This window comes from Salvelinus fontinalis, chromosome 7 (assembly GCF_029448725.1).
Source record: "Salvelinus fontinalis isolate EN_2023a chromosome 7, ASM2944872v1, whole genome shotgun sequence".
NCBI lineage: Eukaryota > Metazoa > Chordata > Actinopteri > Salmoniformes > Salmonidae > Salvelinus > Salvelinus fontinalis.
In genome coordinates, this window is record NC_074671.1 from 68,516,999 (window position 1) to 68,537,600 (window position 20,602).

The following is a 20,602-nucleotide window of genomic DNA, read 5'->3' on the forward strand; positions in this document are numbered from 1 at the left end:
TCTAACGTCGTGCCAACGTGACTCTAGTATTATTCTAACGTCGTGCCAACGTGACTCTAGTATTATTCTAACGTCGTGCCAACGTGACTCTAGTATTATTCTAACGTCGTGCCAACATGACTAGTATTATTCTAACGTCGTGCCAACGTGACTCTAGTATTATTCTAACGTCGTGCCAACATGACTCTAGTATTATTCTAACGTCGTGCCAACATGACTAGTATTATTCTAACGTCGTGCCAACATGACTCTAGTATTATTCTAACGTCGTGCCAACATGACTAGTATTATTCTAACGTCGTGCCAACATGACTAGTATTATTCTAACGTCGTGCCAACGTGGCTCTAGTATTATTCTAACGTCGTGCCAACATGACTCTAGTATTATTCTAACGTCGTGCCAACATGACTCTAGTATTATTCTAACGTCGTGCCAACATGACTCTAGTATTATTCTAACGTCGTGCCAAAATGACTCTAGTATTATTCTAACGTCGTGCCAACATGACTCTAGTATTATTCTAACGTCGTGCCAACATGACTAGTATTATTCTAACGTCGTGCCAACGTGGCTAGTATTATTCTAACGTCGTGCCAACATGACTAGTATTATTCTAACGTCGTGCCAACATGACTCTAGTATTATTCTAACGTCGTGCCAACGTGACTCTAGTATTATTCTAACGTCGTGCCAACATGACTCTAGTATTATTCTAACGTCGTGCCAACGTGACTCTAGTATTATTCTAACGTCGTGCCAACATGACTCTAGTATTATTCTAACGTCGTGCCAACATGACTCTAGTATTATTCTAACGTCGTGCCAACATGACTCTAGTATTATTCTAACGTCGTGCCAACATGACTCTAGTATTATTCTAACGTCGTGCCAACATGACTCTAGTATTATTCTAACGTCGTGCCAACATGACTCTAGTATTATTCTAACGTCGTGCCAACATGACTCTAGTATTATTCTAACGTCGTGCCAACATGACTCTAGTATTATTCTAACGTCGTGCCAACATGACTCTAGTATTATTCTAACGTCGTGCCAACGTGACTCTAGTATTATTCTAACGTCGTGCCAACATGACTCTAGTATTATTCTAACGTCGTATCAACGTGACTCTAGTATTATTCTAACGTCGTGCCAACATGACTCTAGTATTATTCTAACGTTGTGCCAACATGACTCTAGTATTATTCTAACGTCGTGCCAACATGAATCTAGTATTATTCTAACGTCGTGCCAACATGACTCTAGTATTATTCTAACGCCGTGCCAACATGACTCTAGTATTATTCTAACGTTGTGCCAACATGACTCTAGTATTATTCTAACGTCGTGCCAACATGACTAGTATTATTCTAACGTCGTGCCAACATGACTCTAGTATTATTCTAACGTTGTGCCAACATGACCAGTATTATTCTAACGTCGTGCCAACGTGACTCTAGTATTATTCTAACGTTGTGCCAACATGACTCTAGTATTATTCTAACGTCGTGCCAACGTGACTCTAGTATTATTCTAACGTTGTGCCAACATGACTCTAGTATTATTATAACGTCGTGCCAACATGACTAGTATTATTCTAACGTCGTGCCAACGTGACTCTAGTATTATTCTAACGTCGTGCCAACATGACTCTAGTATTATTCTAACGTCGTGCCAACATGACTCTAGTATTATTCTAACGTCGTGCCAACATGACTAGTATTATTCTAACGTCGTGCCAACGTGACTCTAGTATTATTCTAACGTCGTGCCAACATGACTCTAGTATTATTCTAACGTCGTGCCAACATGACTCTAGTATTATTCTAACGTCGTGCCAACATGACTCTAGTATTATTCTAACGTCGTGCCAACATGACTCTAGTATTATTCTAACGTCGTGCCAACATGACTAGTATTATTCTAACGTCGTGCCAACGTGACTCTAGTATTATTCTAACGTCGTGCCAACATGACTAGTATTATTCTAACGTCGTGCCAACATGACTAGTATTATTCTAACGTCGTGCCAACGTGACTCTAGTATTATTCTAACGTCGTGCCAACATGACTCTAGTATTATTCTAACGTCGTGCCAACGTGACTAGTATTATTCTAACGTCGTGCCAACATGACTCTAGTATTATTCTAACGTCGTGCCAACGTGACTCTAGTATTATTCTAACGTCGTGCCAACATGACTAGTATTATTCTAACGTCGTGCCAACATGACTCTAGTATTATTCTAACGTCGTGCCAACGTGACTCTAGTATTATTCTAACGTCGTGCCAACGTGACTCTAGTATTATTCTAACGTCGTGCCAACATGACTAGTATTATTCTAACGTCGTGCCAACACGACTCTAGTATTATTCTAACGTCGTGCCAACATGACTCTAGTATTATTCTAACGTCGTGCCAACATGACTCTAGTATTATTCTAACGTCGTGCCAACATGACTAGTATTATTCTAACGTCGTGCCAACATGACTAGTATTATTCTAACGTCGTGCCAACATGACTAGTATTATTCTAACGTCGTGCCAACGTGACTCTAGTATTATTCTAACGTCGTGCCAACATGACTCTAGTATTATTCTAACGTCGTGCCAACATGACTAGTATTATTCTAACGTCGTGCCAACATGACTCTAGTATTATTCTAACGTCGTGCCAACATGACTCTAGTATTATTCTAACATCGTGCCAACATGACTAGTATTATTCTAACGTCGTGCCAACATGACTAGTATTATTCTAACGTCGTGCCAACATGACTAGTATTATTCTAACGTCGTGCCAACATGACTCTAGTATTATTCTAACGTCGTGCCAACATGACTCTAGTATTATTCTAACGTCGTGCCAACATGACTAGTATTATTCTAACGTCGTGCCAACATGACTCTAGTATTATTCTAACGTCGTGCCAACATGACTAGTATTATTCTAACGTCGTGCCAACATGACTAGTATTATTCTAACGTCGTGCCAACATGACTAGTATTATTCTAACGTCGTGCCAACATGACTCTAGTATTATTCTAACGTCGTGCCAACATGACTCTAGTATTATTCTAACGTCGTGCCAACATGACTAGTATTATTCTAACGTCGTGCCAACATGACTAGTATTATTCTAACGTCGTGCCAACATGACTCTAGTATTATTCTAACGTCGTGCCAACATGACTCTAGTATTATTCTAACGTCGTGCCAACGTGACTCTAGTATTATTCTAACGTCGTGCCAACATGACTCTAGTATTATTCTAACGTCGTGCCAACATGACTCTAGTATTATTCTAACGTCGTGCCAACATGACTCTAGTATTATTCTAACGTCGTGCCAACATGACTCTAGTATTATTCTAACGTCGTGCCAACATGACTCTAGTATTATTCTAACGTCGTGCCAACATGACTCTAGTATTATTCTAACGTCGTGCCAACATGACTAGTATTATTCTAACGTCGTGCCAACATGACTCTAGTATTATTCTAACGTCGTGCCAACGTGACTAGTATTATTCTAACGTCGTGCCAACATGACTAGTATTATTCTAACGTCGTGCCAACATGACTAGTATTATTCTAACGTCGTGCCAACGTGACTCTAGTATTATTCTAACGTCGTGCCAACATGACTAGTATTATTCTAACGTCGTGCCAACATGACTCTAGTATTATTCTAACGTCGTGCCAACGTGACTCTAGTATTATTCTAACGTCGTGCCAACATGACTCTAGTATTATTCTAACGTCGTGCCAACATGACTCTAGTATTATTCTAACGTCGTGCCAACGTGACTCTAGTATTATTCTGACGTCGTGCCAACATGACTCTAGTATTATTCTAACGTCGTGCCAACATGACTCTAGTATTATTCTAACGTCGTGCCAACATGACTCTAGTATTATTCTAACGTCGTGCCAACGTGACTCTAGTATTATTCTAACGTCGTGCCAACATGACTCTAGTATTATTCTAACGTCGTGCCAACATGACTCTAGTATTATTCTAACGTCGTGCCAACATGACTCTAGTATTATTCTAACGTCGTGCCAACATGACTCTAGTATTATTCTAACGTCGTGCCAACATGACTAGTATTATTCTAACGTCGTGCCAACATGACTCTAGTATTATTCTAACGTCGTGCCAACGTGACTATCCTAACGTTTTGAGGACATTACTTTCAGCAGCCTGCATGGTGACGTCGTCCAGCTCCTGCTCCAGTTTCTCGTAGGTCTGTAGTCTGGCCTGGTGCTCAGCATTCTGGGCCTGGAGGTCCGTTATCTGCTTCTTTGAGGCCGTCTGCAGCCTGTACAACTCCTTGGTCATGACCTGATGGAAGACAAGGGGCAGTTAGCTCTGGTCCAGGGTTCACCTGATGGAAGACAAGGGGCAGTTAGCTCTGGTCCAGGGTTCACCTGATGGAAGACAAGGGGCAGTTAGCTGTGGGCCAGGGCTCAGCAAGCCAATGTAAGAGAGCTAAGGGGCTGAATGTAACACCCTGGACCAGAGCTAAGGGGCTGAATGTAACACCCTGGACCAGAGCTAATGAGATGTATGTAACACCCTGGACCAGAGCTAATGGGCTGAATGTAACACCCTGGACCAGAGCTAATTGGCTGAATGTAACACCCTGGACCAGAGCTAATGAGATGTATGTAACACCCTGGACCAGAGCTAATTGGCTGAATGTAACACCCTGGACCAGAGCTAATGAGATGTATGTAACACCCTGGACCAGAGCTAATGGGCTGTATGTGACACCCTGGACCAGAGATAATGGTCTGTAAGTAACACCCTGGACCAGAGCTAATGGGCTGTATGTAACACCGTGGACCAGAGCTAATGGGCTGCCCTACTAGGACGTTCTAACAACCAAAATGCTAAGGATTCCAGTAGTCTGGTTCCTCCTCTAGGGCCCTAGTCTAAAGTAGTGCACTATATAGGGAATAGGGTTCTATAGGGTCCTGGTCTAAAGTAGTGCACTATATAGGGAATAGGGTTCTATAGGGCTCTGGTCTAAAGTAGTGCACTATATAGGGAATAGGGCACCATTTGGGACCCCTACCTCTAGCTTCTTCTGGTGTTTCTCTGTCTCCATCTGACACCGTCCCAGGTTCCTGGCCGTCTCCTCCTGCACCATCTGACAGCGCTCCGCCTCAAAGCTCTTCAGCTTCACCTGGTTCAGGAGCTCTGCCACTCGGCTGTCCGTCCCCACCTGGACCCCACGGAACCTGGGGACACAGTTATATATATTTAACCTGGGGGGACACAGAGTTATATATATTTAACCTGGGGGGACACAGACACAGTTATATATATTTAACCTGGGGGGACACAGACACAGTTATATATATTTAACCTGGGGACACAGACACAGTTATATATATTTACCCTGGGGGGACACAGAGACACATTTATATATATTTAACCTGGGGACACAGAGACACAGTTATATATATTTAACCTGAGGACACAGAGACACAGTTATATATATTTAACCTGAGGACACAGAGACACAGTTATATATATTTAACCTGGGGACACACAGTTATATATATTTAACCTGGGGACACACAGTTATATATATTTAACCTGGGGACACACAGTTATATATATTTAACCTGGGGACACACAGTTATATATATCTAACCTGAGGACACACAGTTATATATATTTAACCTGAGGACACACAGTTATATATATTTAACCTGGGGACACACAGTTATATATATTTAACCTGAGGACACACAGTTATATATATTTAACCTGAGGACACACAGTTATATATATTTAACCTGAGGACACACAGTTATATATATTTAACCTGGGGACACACAGTTATATATATTTAACCTGGGGACACACAGTTATATATATTTAACCTGGGGACACAGAGACACAGTTATATATATTTAACCTGGGGACACAGAGACACAGTTATATATATTTAACCTGAGGACACAGAGACACAGTTATATATATTTAACCTGGGGACACAGACACAGTTATATATATTTAACCTGGGGACACACAGAGTTATATATATTTAACCTGGGGACACAGAGACACAGTTATATATATTTAACCTGGGGACACAGAGACACAGTTATATATATTTAACCTGAGGACACAGAGACACAGTTATATATATTTAACCTGAGGACACAGAGACACAGTTATATATATTTAACCTGGGGACACACAGTTATATATATTTAACCTGGGGACACACAGTTATATATATTTAACCTGGGGACACACAGTTATATATATTTAACCTGGGGACACACAGTTATATATATTTAACCTGAGGACACACAGTTATATATATTTAACCTGGGGACACACAGTTATATATATTTAACCTGGGGACACACAGTTATATATATTTAACCTGGGGACACAGAGACACAGTTATATATATTTAACCTGGGGACACAGAGACACAGTTATATATATTTAACCTGAGGACACAGAGACACAGTTATATATATTTAACCTGAGGACACACAGTTATATATATTTAACCTGGGGACACACAGTTATATATATTTAACCTGGGGACAAACAGTTATATATATTTAACCTGGGGTTACACAGTTATATATATTTAACCTGAGGACACAGAGACACAGTTATATATATTTAACCTGAGGACACACAGTTATATATATTTAACCTGGGGACACACAGTTATATATATTTAACCTGGGGACACACAGTTATATATATTTAACCTGGGGACACACACAGTTATTTATATTTAACCTGGGGACACAGAGACAAAGTTATATATATTTAACCTGGGGACACAGAGACACAGTTATATATATTTAACCTGGGGACACACAGTTATATATATTTAACCTGTTCTATTGGCCTTGTGTATCACTGACTACAAACCACCTGCAGTGATACTGGACAGGAAATGGTTCCATATTTAACACTAACTACAAACCACCTGCAGTGATACTGGACAGGAAATGGTTCCATATTTAACACTGACTACAGGAAATGGTTCCATATTTAACACTGACTACAAACCACCTGCAGTGATACTGGACAGGAAATGGTTCCATATTTAACACTGACTACAAACCACCTGCAGTGATACTGGACAGGAAATGGTTCCAAATTGAACACTGACTACAAACCACCTGCAGTGATACTGGACAGGAAATGGTTCCATATTTAACACTGACTACAGGAAATGGTTCCATATTTAACACTGACTACAAACCACCTGCAGTGATACTGGACAGGAAATGGTTCCATATTTAACACTGACCACAAACCACCTGCAGTGTTACTGGACAGGAAATGGTTCCATATTTAACACTGACTACAAACCACCTGCAGTGATACTGGACAGGAAATGGTTCCATATTTAACACTGACTACAGGAAATGGTTCCATATTTAACACTGACTACAAACCACCTGCAGTGATACTGGACAGGAAATGGTTCCATATTTAACACTGACTACAAACTACCTGCAGTGATACTGGACAGGAAATGGTTCCATATTTAACACTGACTACAAACCACCTGCAGTGATACTGGACAGGAAATGGTTCCATATTTAACACTGACTACAAACTACCTGCAGTGATACTGGACAGGAAATGTTTCCATATTTAACACTGACTACAAACCACCTGCAGTGATACTGGACAGGAAATGGTTCCATATTTAACACTGACTACAAACCACCTGCAGTGATACTAGACAGGAAATGGTTCCATATTTAACACTGACTACAAACCACCTGCAGTGATACTGGACAGGAAATGGTTCCATATTTAACACTGACTACAAACCACCTGCAGTGATACTGGACAGGAAATGGTTCCATATTTAACACTAACTACAAACCACCTGCAGTGTTACTGGACAGGAAATGGTTCCATATTTAACACTGACTACAAACCACCTGCAGTGATACAGGACAGGAAATGGTTCCATATTTAACACTGACTACAAACCACCTGCAGTGATACAGGACAGGAAATGGTTCCATATTTAACACTGACTACAAACCACCTGCAGTGTTACTGGACAGGAAATGGTTCCATATTTAACACTAACTACAGGAAATGGTTCCATATTTACCACTGACTACAAACCACCTGCAGTGATACTGGACAGGAAATGGTTCCATATTTAACACTGACTACAAACCACCTGCAGTGATACTGGACAGGAAATGGTTCCATATTTAACACTGACTACAAACCACCTGCAGTGATACTGGACAGGAAATGGTTACATATTTAACACTGACTACAAACTACCTGCAGTGTTACTGGACAGGAAATGGTTCCATATTTAACACTGACTACAAACCACCTGCAGTGATACTGGACAGGAAATGGTTCCATATTTAACACTGACTACAAACTACCTGCAGTGATACTGGACAGGAAATGGTTCCATATTTAACACTGACTACAAACCACCTGCAGTGTTACTGGACAGGAAATGGTTCCATATTTAACACTGACTACAAACCACCTGCAGTGATACTGGACAGGAAATGGTTCCATATTTAACACTGACTACAAACCACCTGCAGTGATACTGGACAGGAAATGGTTCCATATTTAACACTGACTACAAACCACCTGCAGTGATACTGGACAGGAAATGGTTCCATATTTAACACTGACTACAAACCACCTGCAGTGATACTGGACAGGAAATGCTTCCATATTTACCAACATAATAAACACAATAACGTCATATTGTTTCTCAATCAGACTGGTGGGTGTGAGACTGTGTTGATCTATGAAACGGTTGTTTCTCAATCAGACTGGTGGGTGTAAGACTATGTTGATCTATGAAACGGTTGTTTCTCAATCAGATTGGTGGGTGTAAGACTGTGTTGATCTATGAAACGGTTGTTTCTCAATCAGATTGGTGGGTGTAAGACTGTGTTGATCTATGAAACGGTTGTTTCTCAATCAGACTGGTGGGTGTAAGACTGTGTTGATCTATGAAACGGTTGTTTCTCAATCAGACTGGTGGGTGTAAGACTGTGTTGATCTATGAAACGGTTGTTTCTCAATCAGACTGGTGGGTGTAAGACTGTGTTGATCTATGAAACGGTTGTTTCTCAATCAGACTGGTGGGTGTAAGACTGTGTTGATCTATGAAACGGTTGTTTCTCAATCAGACTGGTGGGTGTAAGACTGTGTTGATCTATGAAACGGTTGTTTCTCAATCAGACTGGTGGGTGTAAGACTGTGTTGATCTATGAAACGGTTGTTTCTCAATCAGACTGGTGGGTGTAAGACTGTGTTGATCTATGAAACGGTTGTTTCTCAATCAGACTGGTGGGTGTAAGACTGTGTTGATCTATGAAACGGTTGTTTCTCAATCAGACTGGTGGGTGTAAGACTGTGTTGATCTATGAAACGGTTGTTTCTCAATCAGACTGGTGGGTGTAAGACTGTGTTGATCTATGAAACGGTTGTTTCTCAATCAGACTGGTGGGTGTAAGACTGTGTTGATCTATGAAACGGTTGTTTCTCAATCAGACTGGTGGGTGTAAGACTGTGTTGATCTATGAAACGGTTGTTTCTCAATCAGACTGGTGGGTGTAAGACTGTGTTGATCTATGAAACGGTTGTTTCTCAATCAGACTGGTGGGTGTAAGACTATGTTGATCTATGAAACGGTTGTTTCTCAATCAGACTGGTGGGTGTAAGACTGTGTTGATCTATGAAACGGTTGTTTCTCAATCAGACTGGTGGGTGTAAGACTGTGTTGATCTATGAAACGGTTGTTTCTCAATCAGACTGGTGGGTGTAAGACTGTGTTGATCTATGAAACGGTTGTTTCTCAATCAGACTGGTGGGTGTAAGACTGTGTTGATCTATGAAACGGTTGTTTCTCAATCAGACTGGTGGGTGTAAGACTGTGTTGATCTATGAAACGGTTGTTTCTCAATCAGACTGGTGGGTGTAAGACTGTGTTGATCTATGAAACGGTTGTTTCTCAATCAGACTGGTGGGTGTAAGACTGTGTTGATCTATGAAACGGTTGTTTCTCAATCAGACTGGTGGGTGTAAGACTGTGTTGATCTATGAAACGGTTGTTTCTCAATCAGACTGGTGGGTGTAAGACTATGTTGATCTATGAAACGGTTGTTTCTCAATCAGACTGGTGGGTGTGAGACAGGAAGCTGAGCCAGTTCAGAAGGGAAACCCAAATAACCCAGCTTCAGGTTGACGTATCAGACGGCATCAATTAGACAAGGCTAGGAACAAATCACACCAACCTTTATTGGGTCTATTTAAGTTGACTGAGTCTGCTCACTCATCCTGCTGCCACTTCCACTTCCTGCTACACTTCCTGCTACTATGAACTGGCTTCTTGTTCTGCATCGGCGCTGATGTGTAACTAGAGGTTATGACCCCAAGCACACTTCCACTTCCTGCTACACTTCCTGCTACACTTCCTGCTGCTATGAACCGGCTTCTTGTCTTGCATCGGCGCTGATGTGTAACTAGAGGTTATGACTCCAAGCATACTTCCATAGTTGTGGCCAAATGGCTTAAGGACGACCAAGTCAAGGTATTGGAGTGGCCATCACAAAGCCCTGACCTCAATCCTATAGAACATTTGTGGGCAGAACTGAAAAAGGAGGCTTACAAACCTGACTCAGTTACACCAGCTCTGTCAGGAGGAATGGGCCAAAATTCACCCAACTTATTGTGGGAAGCTTGTGGAAGGCTACCCGAAACGTTTGACCCAAGTTAAACAATTTAAAGGCAACGCTACCAAATACTAATTGAGTGTATGTAAACTTCTGACCTACTGGGAACGTGATGAAATAAATAAAAGCTGAAATTAATCATTCTCTCTACTATTATTCTGACATTTCACATTCTTAAAATAAAGTGGTGATCCTAACTGACCTAAAACAGGGAATTTTTACTAGGATTAAAATGTCAGGAATTGTGGAAAAACTGAGTTTAAATGTATTTGGCTAAGGTGTATGTAAACTTCCGACTTCAACTGTATAAACTGTTGTTTCTCAATCAGACTGGCAGTTTGTATTTGTATTCAGTTTGAGGTTTTCACTGACGCAGAGAGACTAGCTGGGGTGGGGAGTCACCAGTTTACGGTTTTACTCATGAGTTTCTGGTGGCCGCATAGACAAGTCCGGACAGGGCATATGGCACGGCATGGCACCTCTCACACGGGCTCACACACACTCTCACTACACACTCTCACTACACACTTCAGGGTTTCCGTTAGCCCACATCTAATTAGCGCTGGCAAATTACCTGGTAGAAGAAAAAAAAAATTATCAAATAGCAAAATAATGATGTTTAATGTTTAAATTGATGAAAATACCTACTACATTTTAGTAATTTACAGGGCATTCGGAAAGTATTCAGACCCCTGGACTTTTTCCACATTTTGTTACGTTAGACTTTTCCCCCTCAATCTACCCATAATACCCCGTAATGATAAAGCAAGAACATGTGTTTAGACATTTTTGCAATTGTTTATTTTATTTTAAATATCACATTTACATAAGTATTCAGACCTTTTATTCAGTACTTTGTTGAACTAACTTTGGCAGCGATTACAGCCTCGAGTCTTCTTGGGTATGATGCTACAAGCTTGGCACACCTGTATTTGGGGAGTTTCTCCACTTCTTCTCTGCAGATCCTCTCAAGCTCTGTCAGGTTGGATGGGGAGCGTCGCTGCACAGCTATTTTCAGGTCTCTCCAGAGATGTTTGATCGGGTTCAAGTCCAGGCTCTGGCTGGGCCACTCAAGGACATTCAGAGACTTGTCCCTAAGCCACTCCTGCGTTGTCTTGGCTGTGTGCTTAGGGTCGTTGTCCTGTTGGAAGGTGAACCTTCACCCCAGTCTGAGGTCCTGACCTCTCTGGAGCAGGTTTCCATCAAGGACCTCTCTGTACTTTGCTCCGTTCACCTTTGCCTCGATCCTGACTAGTCTCCCAGTCCCTGCCGCTGAAAAACATCCCCCTCAACATGATGCTGCCACAACCACCATGATTCACCGTAGGGATGGTGCCAGGTTTCCTCCAGGCGTGACGCTTGGCATTCAGGACAAAGAGTTTAATCTTGGTTTCATCAGACCAGAGAATCTTGTTTCTCATGAACTGAGAGTCCTTTAGATGCCTTTAGGCAAACTCTAAGCGGGCTGTCATGTGCCTTTTACTGAGGATTGGCTTCCGTCTGGCCACTCTACCACAAAGGCTCTGATTGGTGGAGAGCTGCAGAGATAGTCTTGGTGATTCCAAACTTCTTCCATTTAAAAACGATGGCGGCCACGGTGTTCTTCGGGACATTCAATGCTGCAGAACATTTTTTGGTACCCTTCCCCAGACCTGTGCCTCGACACAATCCTGCCTCGGAGCTCTACGGACAATTCCTTCGACCTCATGGCTTGGTTTTTGCTCTGACAACTGTGGGACCTTATATAGACAGGTGTGTGCCTTTCCAAATCATGTCCAATCAATTTAATTTACCACAGGTGGAGTCCAATCAAGTTGTAGTAACATCTCAAGGATGATCAATGGAAACAGGATGTACCTGAGCTCAATTTCAAGTCTCATAGCAAAAGGTCTGAATACTTATGAAAATAATCTGTTTTTAATTTATTTTTAATATATTTGCAAAAATGTCTAAAACCCTGTTTCCGCTTTGTCAATATGCGGTATTGTGATGTCACTATGGGGTATTGTGATGTCACTATGGGGTATTGTGATGTCACTATGGGGTATTGTGATGTCACTATGGGGTATTGTGTGTAGATTGATGAGTAAAAAAAATTATTGAATCAATTTTAGAATTAGACTGTACAGTAAACAAAAGGTGCAGAACAAAGTCGAGGGGTCTGAATACTTTCCGAAGGCGCTGTAGCAGACTTACAGGAGCTATTAGGGTTAAGTGCCTTGCTCAAGGGCACACTGGCAGATCTTTCACGGGGTGGCAACCAGTGGCATTTCTCTAGTGTTACTGTAACACGGTAATAAACCACTGCGTCTGTAACAATTAAGCCATAATGTCGAACTACCATAGAAGAAGTCTGTCTGTTTGTGGCAGAGTGAAAAGACAGCATCATTATTGGCAGGTGAATAATGCAGGTGTTGGCCTGCGGGGAAGGAGAATACTTCCACTGAAAACCACATCACTGTTGCTTAATACACTGGAATTAGAGACCCAGTATATAATGTGTTCTGTTGGGGGTTCTGGAACCACTGGCATTAGAGACCCAGTATATAATGTGTTCTGTTGGGGGTTCTGGAACCACTGACATTAGAGACCCAATATATAATGTGTTCTGTTGGGGGTTCTGGAGGACTGGAACCACTGACATTAGAGACCCAGTATATAATGTGTTCTGTTAGGGGTTCTGGAGGACTGGAACCACTGACATTAGAGACCCAGTATATAAATGTGTTCTGTTAGGGGTTCTGGAGGACTGGAACCACTGACATTAGAGACCCAGTATATAAATGTGTTCTGTTGGGGGTTCTGGAACCACTGGAATTAGAGACCCAGTATATAATGTGTTCTGTTGGGGGTTCTGGAACCACTGGCATTAGAGACCCAGTATATAATGTGTTCTGTTAGGGGTTCTGGAGGACTGGAACCACTGACATTAGAGACCCAGTATATAAATGTGTTCTGTTGGGGGTTCTGGAACCACTGGAATTAGAGACCCAGTATATAATGTGTTCTGTTGGGGGTTCTGGAACCTCTAGCATTAGAGACCCAGTATATAATGTGTTCTGTTGGGGGTTCTGGAGGACTGGAACCACTGGCATTAGAGACCCAGTATATAATGTGTTCTGTTAGGGGTTCTGGAGGACTGGAACCACTGGCATTAGAGACCCAGTATATAATGTGTTCTGTTAGGGGTTCTGGAGGACTGGAACCACTGACATTAGAGACCCAGTATATAAATGTGTTCTGTTGGGGGTTCTGGAGGACTGGAACCACTGGAATTAGAGACCCAGTATATAATGTGTTCTGTTGGGGGTTCTGGAACCTCTAGCATTAGAGACCCAGTATATAATGTGTTCTGTTGGGGGTTCTGGAACCACTGGAATTAGAGACCCAGTATATAAATGTGTTCTGTTGGGGGTTCTGGAACCACTGGCATTAGAGACCCAGTATATAAATGTGTTCTGTTGGGGGTTCTGGAACCACTGGCATTAGAGACCCAATATATAATGTGTTCTGTTGGGGGTTCTGGAACCACTGGCATTAGAGACCCAGTATATAAATGTGTTCTGTTGGGGGTTCTGGAACCACTGACATTAGAGACCCAGTATATAATGTGTTCTGTTAGGGGTTCTGGAGGACTGGAACCACTGGCATTAGAGACCCAGTATATAATGTGTTCTGTTGGGGGTTCTGGAACCACTGACATTAGAGACCCAGTATATAATGTGTTCTGTTGGGGGTTCTGGAACCACTGACATTAGAGACCCAGTATATAAATGTGTTCTGTTGGGGGTTCTGGAACCACTGACATTAGAGACCCAGTATATAATGTGTTCTGTTAGGGGTTCTGGAGGACTGGAACCACTGACATTAGAGACCCAGTATATAATGTGTTCTGTTGGGGGTTCTGGAACCACTGACATTAGAGACCCAGTATATAATGTGTTCTGTTGGGGGTTCTGGAACCACTGGCATTAGAGACCCAGTATATAATGTGTTCTGTTGGGGGTTCTGGAGGACTGGAACCACTGGCATTAGAGACCCAGTATATAATGTGTTCTGTTGGGGGTTCTGGAACCACTGGCATTAGAGACCCAGTATATAATGTGTTCTGTTGGGGGTTCTGGAGGACTGGAACCACTGACATTAGAGACCCAGTATATAATGTGTTATGTTGGGGGTTCTAGAACCACTGACATTAGAGACCCAGTATATAATGTGTTCTGTTAGGGGTTCTGGAGGACTGGAACCACTGACATTAGAGACCCAGTATATAATGTGTTCTGTTAGGGGTTCTGGAGGACTGGAACCACTGACATTAGAGACCCAGTATATAATGTGTTCTGTTGGGGGTTCTGGAACCACTGACATTAGAGACCCAGTATATAATGTATTCTGTTGGGGGTTCTGGAGGACTGGAACCACTGACATTAGAGACCCAGTATATAATGTGTTCTGTTGGGGGTTCTGGAACCACAGGCATTAGAGACCAAGTATATAATGTGTTCTGTTGGGGGTTCTGGAGGACTGGAACCACTGACATTAGAGACCCAGTATATAATGTGTTCTGTTGGGGGTTCAAAACCACTGACATTAGAGACCCAGTATATAATGTGTTCTGTTGGGGGTTCTGGAACCACTGGCATAAGAGACCCAGTATATAATGTGTTCTGTTAGGGGTTCTGGAGGACTGGAACCACTGACATTAGAGACCCAGTATATAATGTGTTCTGTTAGGGGTTCTGGAACCACTGACATTAGAGACCCAGTATATAATGTGTTCTGTTAGGGGTTCTGGAGGACTGGAACCACAGACATTAGAGACCCAGTATATAATGTGTTCTGTTGGGGGTTCTGGAGGACTGGAACCACTGACATTAGAGACCCAGTATATAATGTGTTCTGTTAGGGGTTCTGGAACCACAGACATTAGAGACCCAGTATATAATGTGTTCTGTTAGGGGTTCTGGAACCACTGGCATAAGAGACCCAGTATATAATGTGTTCTGTTAGGGGTTCTGGAGGACTGGAACCACTGACATTAGAGACCCAGTATATAATGTGTTCTGTTGGGGGTTCTGGAGGACTGGAACCACTGACATTAGAGACCCAGTATATAATGTGTTCTGTTGGGGGTTCTGGAGGACTGGAACCACTGACATTAGAGAACCAGTATATAATGTGTTATGTTGGGGGTTCTGGAACCACTGACATTAGAGACCCAGTATATAATGTGTTCTGTTGGGGGTTCTGGAGGACTGGAACCACTGACATTAGAGACCCAGTATATAATGTGTTCTGTTAGGGGTTCTGGAGGACTGGAACCACTGACATTAGAGACCCAGTATATAATGTGTTCTGTTGGGGGTTCTGGAACCACTGACATTAGAGACCCAGTATATAATGTGTTCTGTTAGGGGTTCTGGAACCACTGACATTAGAGACCCAGTATATAATGTGTTCTGTTGGGGGTTCTGGAGGACTGGAACCACTGACATTAGAGACCCAGTATATAATGTGTTCTGTTGGGGGTTCTGGAGGACTGGAACCACAGACATTAGAGACCCAGTATATAATGTGTTCTGTTGGGGGTTCTGGAGGACTGGAACCACAGACATTAGAGACCCAGTATATAATGTGTTCTGTTGGGGTTTCTGGAGGACTGGAACCACTGACATTAGAGACCCAGTATGGTGACAGCATGTACAGAAATGTGTTGGCACCATAGATATCAGACATGTCCTTTTCTTCCCTCATCCCAGATTAGTGGGATGGCGTACATAGTGTGATGGGGGGGCTGCTGGAGCAGCATCTGTCGTTGTTGGCCCCACAACAAGTGCCTGCTGCCTGGGTGAATGGGAGCCGTGGGGGGGGGGGGGTTGAAGGGGCTGGGAGCTCCATGCCCCCCCAGCAGAATAACAGGGGGCCAGCTGCTGTACAGGACCTGCAGGAATGTCTGGAGGAATGTCTGGAGGAATGTGTAGCACGCAGCACTGGGACTAGCTCAGTGACAGTCCTACCATCCCTCTGAGATCTCTACTGCTCTGCTGGGGAGGAGGACGCGGTAAACCAGGCCTGAGATACAGGAGCTGGGACCTAAAGACTCCCATTAGGATCTCCAACAACCATGGAGAAATACGTCTTTGATCTACACGGGGGGTGGGTCTCCATACTCAAGTCAAATAAAACATTTGAACACTTGACCATTAATGTTACCGTGACGTCCATAGTTACCGTGACACCCATCACACTGACCATTAATGTTACCGTGACGTCCATAGTTACCGTGACACCCATCACACTGACCATTACTGTTACCTTGACGTCCATAGTTACCGTGCCAACCACCACACTGACCATTACTGTTACCGTGACGTCCATAGTTACCGTGACACCCATCACACTGACCATTACTGTTACCGTGACGTCCATAGTTACCGTGACACCCATCACACTGACCATTACTGTTACCGTGACGTCCATCCTTATCAATGTCTATCAACGGCAGCTTGACATGTAGAGAAGACAGAATGTAAATATCATTATTCAGGGTCACTATGTGGGTCACATGCTGTCAACAGAAGAAGACTGTTGTACGAGGAGTTCCCCCCCAGGCTACAGGGATGAAATGTGGCTGGAGCAGTTTCAGGAGACCTCTAAAGTACTGGATATTACACTGGAGAAACCATCAGACATCTATATATTACAGAGATCTCTAAAGTACTGGATATTACACTGGAGAAACCATCTATATATTACAGAGATCTCTAAAGTACTGGATATTACACTGGAGAAACCATCTATATATTACAGACATCTCTAAAGTAGTGGATATTACACTGGAGAAACCATCTATATATTACAGAGATCTCTAAAGTACTGGATATTACACTGGAGAAACCATCTATATATTACAGAGATCTCTAAAGTACTGGATATTACACTGGAGAAACCATCTATATATTACAGAGATCTCTAAAGTACTGGATATTACACTGGAGAAACCATCTATATATTACAGAGATCTCTAAAGTACTGGATATTACACTGGAGAAACCATCTATATATTACAGAGATCTCTAAAGTACTGGAAATTACACTGGAGAAACCATCTATATATTACAGAGATCTCTAAAGTACTGGATATTACACTGGAGAAACCATCAGACATCTATATATTACAGAGATCTCTAAAGTACTGGATATTACACTGGAGAAACCATCTATATATTACAGAGATCTCTAAAGTACTGGATATTACACTGGAGAAACCATCAGACATCTATATATTACAGAGATCTCTAAAGTACTGGATATTACACTGGAGAAACCATCTATATATTACAGAGATCTCTAAAGTACTGGATATTACACTGGAGAAACCATCTATATATTACAGAGATCTCTAAAGTACTGGATATTACACTGGAGAAACCATCAGACATCTATATATTACAGAGATCTCTAAAGTACTGGATATTACACTGGAGAAACCATCTATATATTACAGAGATCTCTAAAGTACTGGATATTACACTGGAGAAACCATCTATATATTACAGAGATCTCTAAAGTACTGGATATTACACTGGAGAAACCATCTATATATTACAGAGATCTCTAAAGTACTGGATATTACACTGGAGAAACCATCTATATATTACAGAGATCTCTAAAGTACTGGATATTACACTGGAGAAACCATCTATATATTACAGAGATCTCTAAAGTACTGGATATTACACTGGAGAAACCATCTATATATTACAGAGATCTCTAAAGTACTGGATATTACACTGGAGAAACCATCAGACATCTATATATTACAGAGATCTCTAAAGTACTGGATATTACACTGGAGAAACCATCTATATATTACAGAGATCTCTAAAGTACTGGATATTACACTGGAGAAACCATCTATATATTACAGAGATCTCTAAAGTACTGGATATTACACTGGAGAAACCATCTATATATTACAGAGATCTCTAAAGTACTGGATATTACACTGGAGAAACCATCTATATATTACAGAGATCTCTAAAGTACTGGATATTACACTGGAGAAACCATCTATATATTACAGAGATCTCTAAAGTAGTGGATATTACACTGGAGAAACCATCTATATATTACAGAGATCTCTAAAGTAGTGGATATTACACTGGAGAAACCATCTATATATTACAGAGATCTCTAAAGTACTGGATATTACACTGGAGAAACCATCTATATATTACAGAGATCTCTAAAGTACTGGATATTACACTGGAGAAACCATCTATATATTACAGAGATCTCTAAAGTACTGGATATTACACTGGAGAAACCATCAGACATCTATATATTACAGAGATCTCTAAAGTACTGGATATTACACTGGAGAAACCATCTATATATTACAGAGATCTCTAAAGTACTGGATATTACACTGGAGAAACCATCAGACATCTATATATTACAGAGATCTCTAAAGTAGTGGAAATTACACTGGAGAAACCATCAGACATCTATATATTACAGAGATCTCTAAAGTAGTGGATATTACACTGGAGAAACCATCTATATATTACAGAGACCTCTAAAGTACTGGATATTACACTGGAGAAACCATCTATATATTACAGAGATCTCTAAAGTACTGGATATTACACTGGAGAAACCATCAGACATCTATATATTACAGAGATCTCTAAAGTACTGGATATTACACTGGAGAAACCATCTATATATTACAGAGATCTCTAAAGTACTGGATATTACACTGGAGAAACCATCTATATATTACAGAGATCTCTAAAGTAGTGGATATTACACTGGAGAAACCATCTATATATTACAGAGATCTCTAAAGTACTGGATATTACACTGGAGAAACCATCAGACATCTATATATTACAGAGATCTCTAAAGTACTGGATATTACACTGGAGAAACCATCTAAATATTACAGAGATCTCTAAAGTACTGGATATTACACTGGAGAAACCATCTATATATTACAGAGATCTCTAAAGTACTGGATATTACACTGGAGAAACCAGACATCTATATATTACAGAGATCTCTAAAGTACTGGATATTACACTGGAGAAACCATCAGACATCTATATATTACAGAGATCTCTAAAGTACTGGATATTACACTGGAGAAACCATCTATATATTACAGAGATCTCTAAAGTACTGGATATTACACTGGAGAAACCAGACATCTATATATTACAGAGATCTCTAAAGTACTGGATATTACACTGGAGAAACCATCAGACATCTATATATTACAGAGATCTCTAAAGTAGTGGATATTACACTGGAGAAACCATCTATATATTACAGAGATCTCTAAAGTACTGGATATTACACTGGAGAAACCATCTATATATTACAGAGATCTCTAAAGTACTGGATATTACACTGGAGAAACCATCAGACATCTATATATTACAGAGATCTCTAAAGTACTAGATATTACACTGGAGAAACCATCAGACATCTATATATTACAGAGATCTCTAAAGTACTGGATATTACACTGGAGAAACCATCTATATATTACAGAGATCTCTAAAGTACTGGATATTACACTGGAGAAACCATCAGACATCTATATATATTACAGAGATCTCTAAAGTACTGGATATTACACTGGAGAAACCATCTATATATTACAGAGATCTCTAAAGTGCTGGATATTACACTGGAGAAACCATCAGACATCTATATATTACAGAGATCTCTAAAGTACTGGATATTACACTGGAGAAACCATCTATATATTACAGAGATCTCTAAAGTACTGGATATTACACTGGAGAAACCATCTATATATTACAGAGATCTCTAAAGTACTGGATATT

General features: G+C 41.1%; 1 protein-coding gene across 1 annotated transcript in view; it reads right to left on the bottom strand.

The window, feature by feature from the left end:
* The window catches only part of LOC129860035 (progesterone-induced-blocking factor 1-like), a 172,523-nt gene that overhangs the window by 78,029 nt on the left and 73,892 nt on the right, over positions 1–20,602 (bottom strand). The window contains exons 10-11 of the mRNA XM_055930361.1: positions 5,087–5,252; positions 4,200–4,350 (exon numbers count right to left, since the gene is read on the bottom strand). Coding sequence (XP_055786336.1) covers positions 4,200–4,350; positions 5,087–5,252 — 317 coding nt within the window. The remainder of the gene's footprint in view (positions 1–4,199; positions 4,351–5,086; positions 5,253–20,602) is intronic.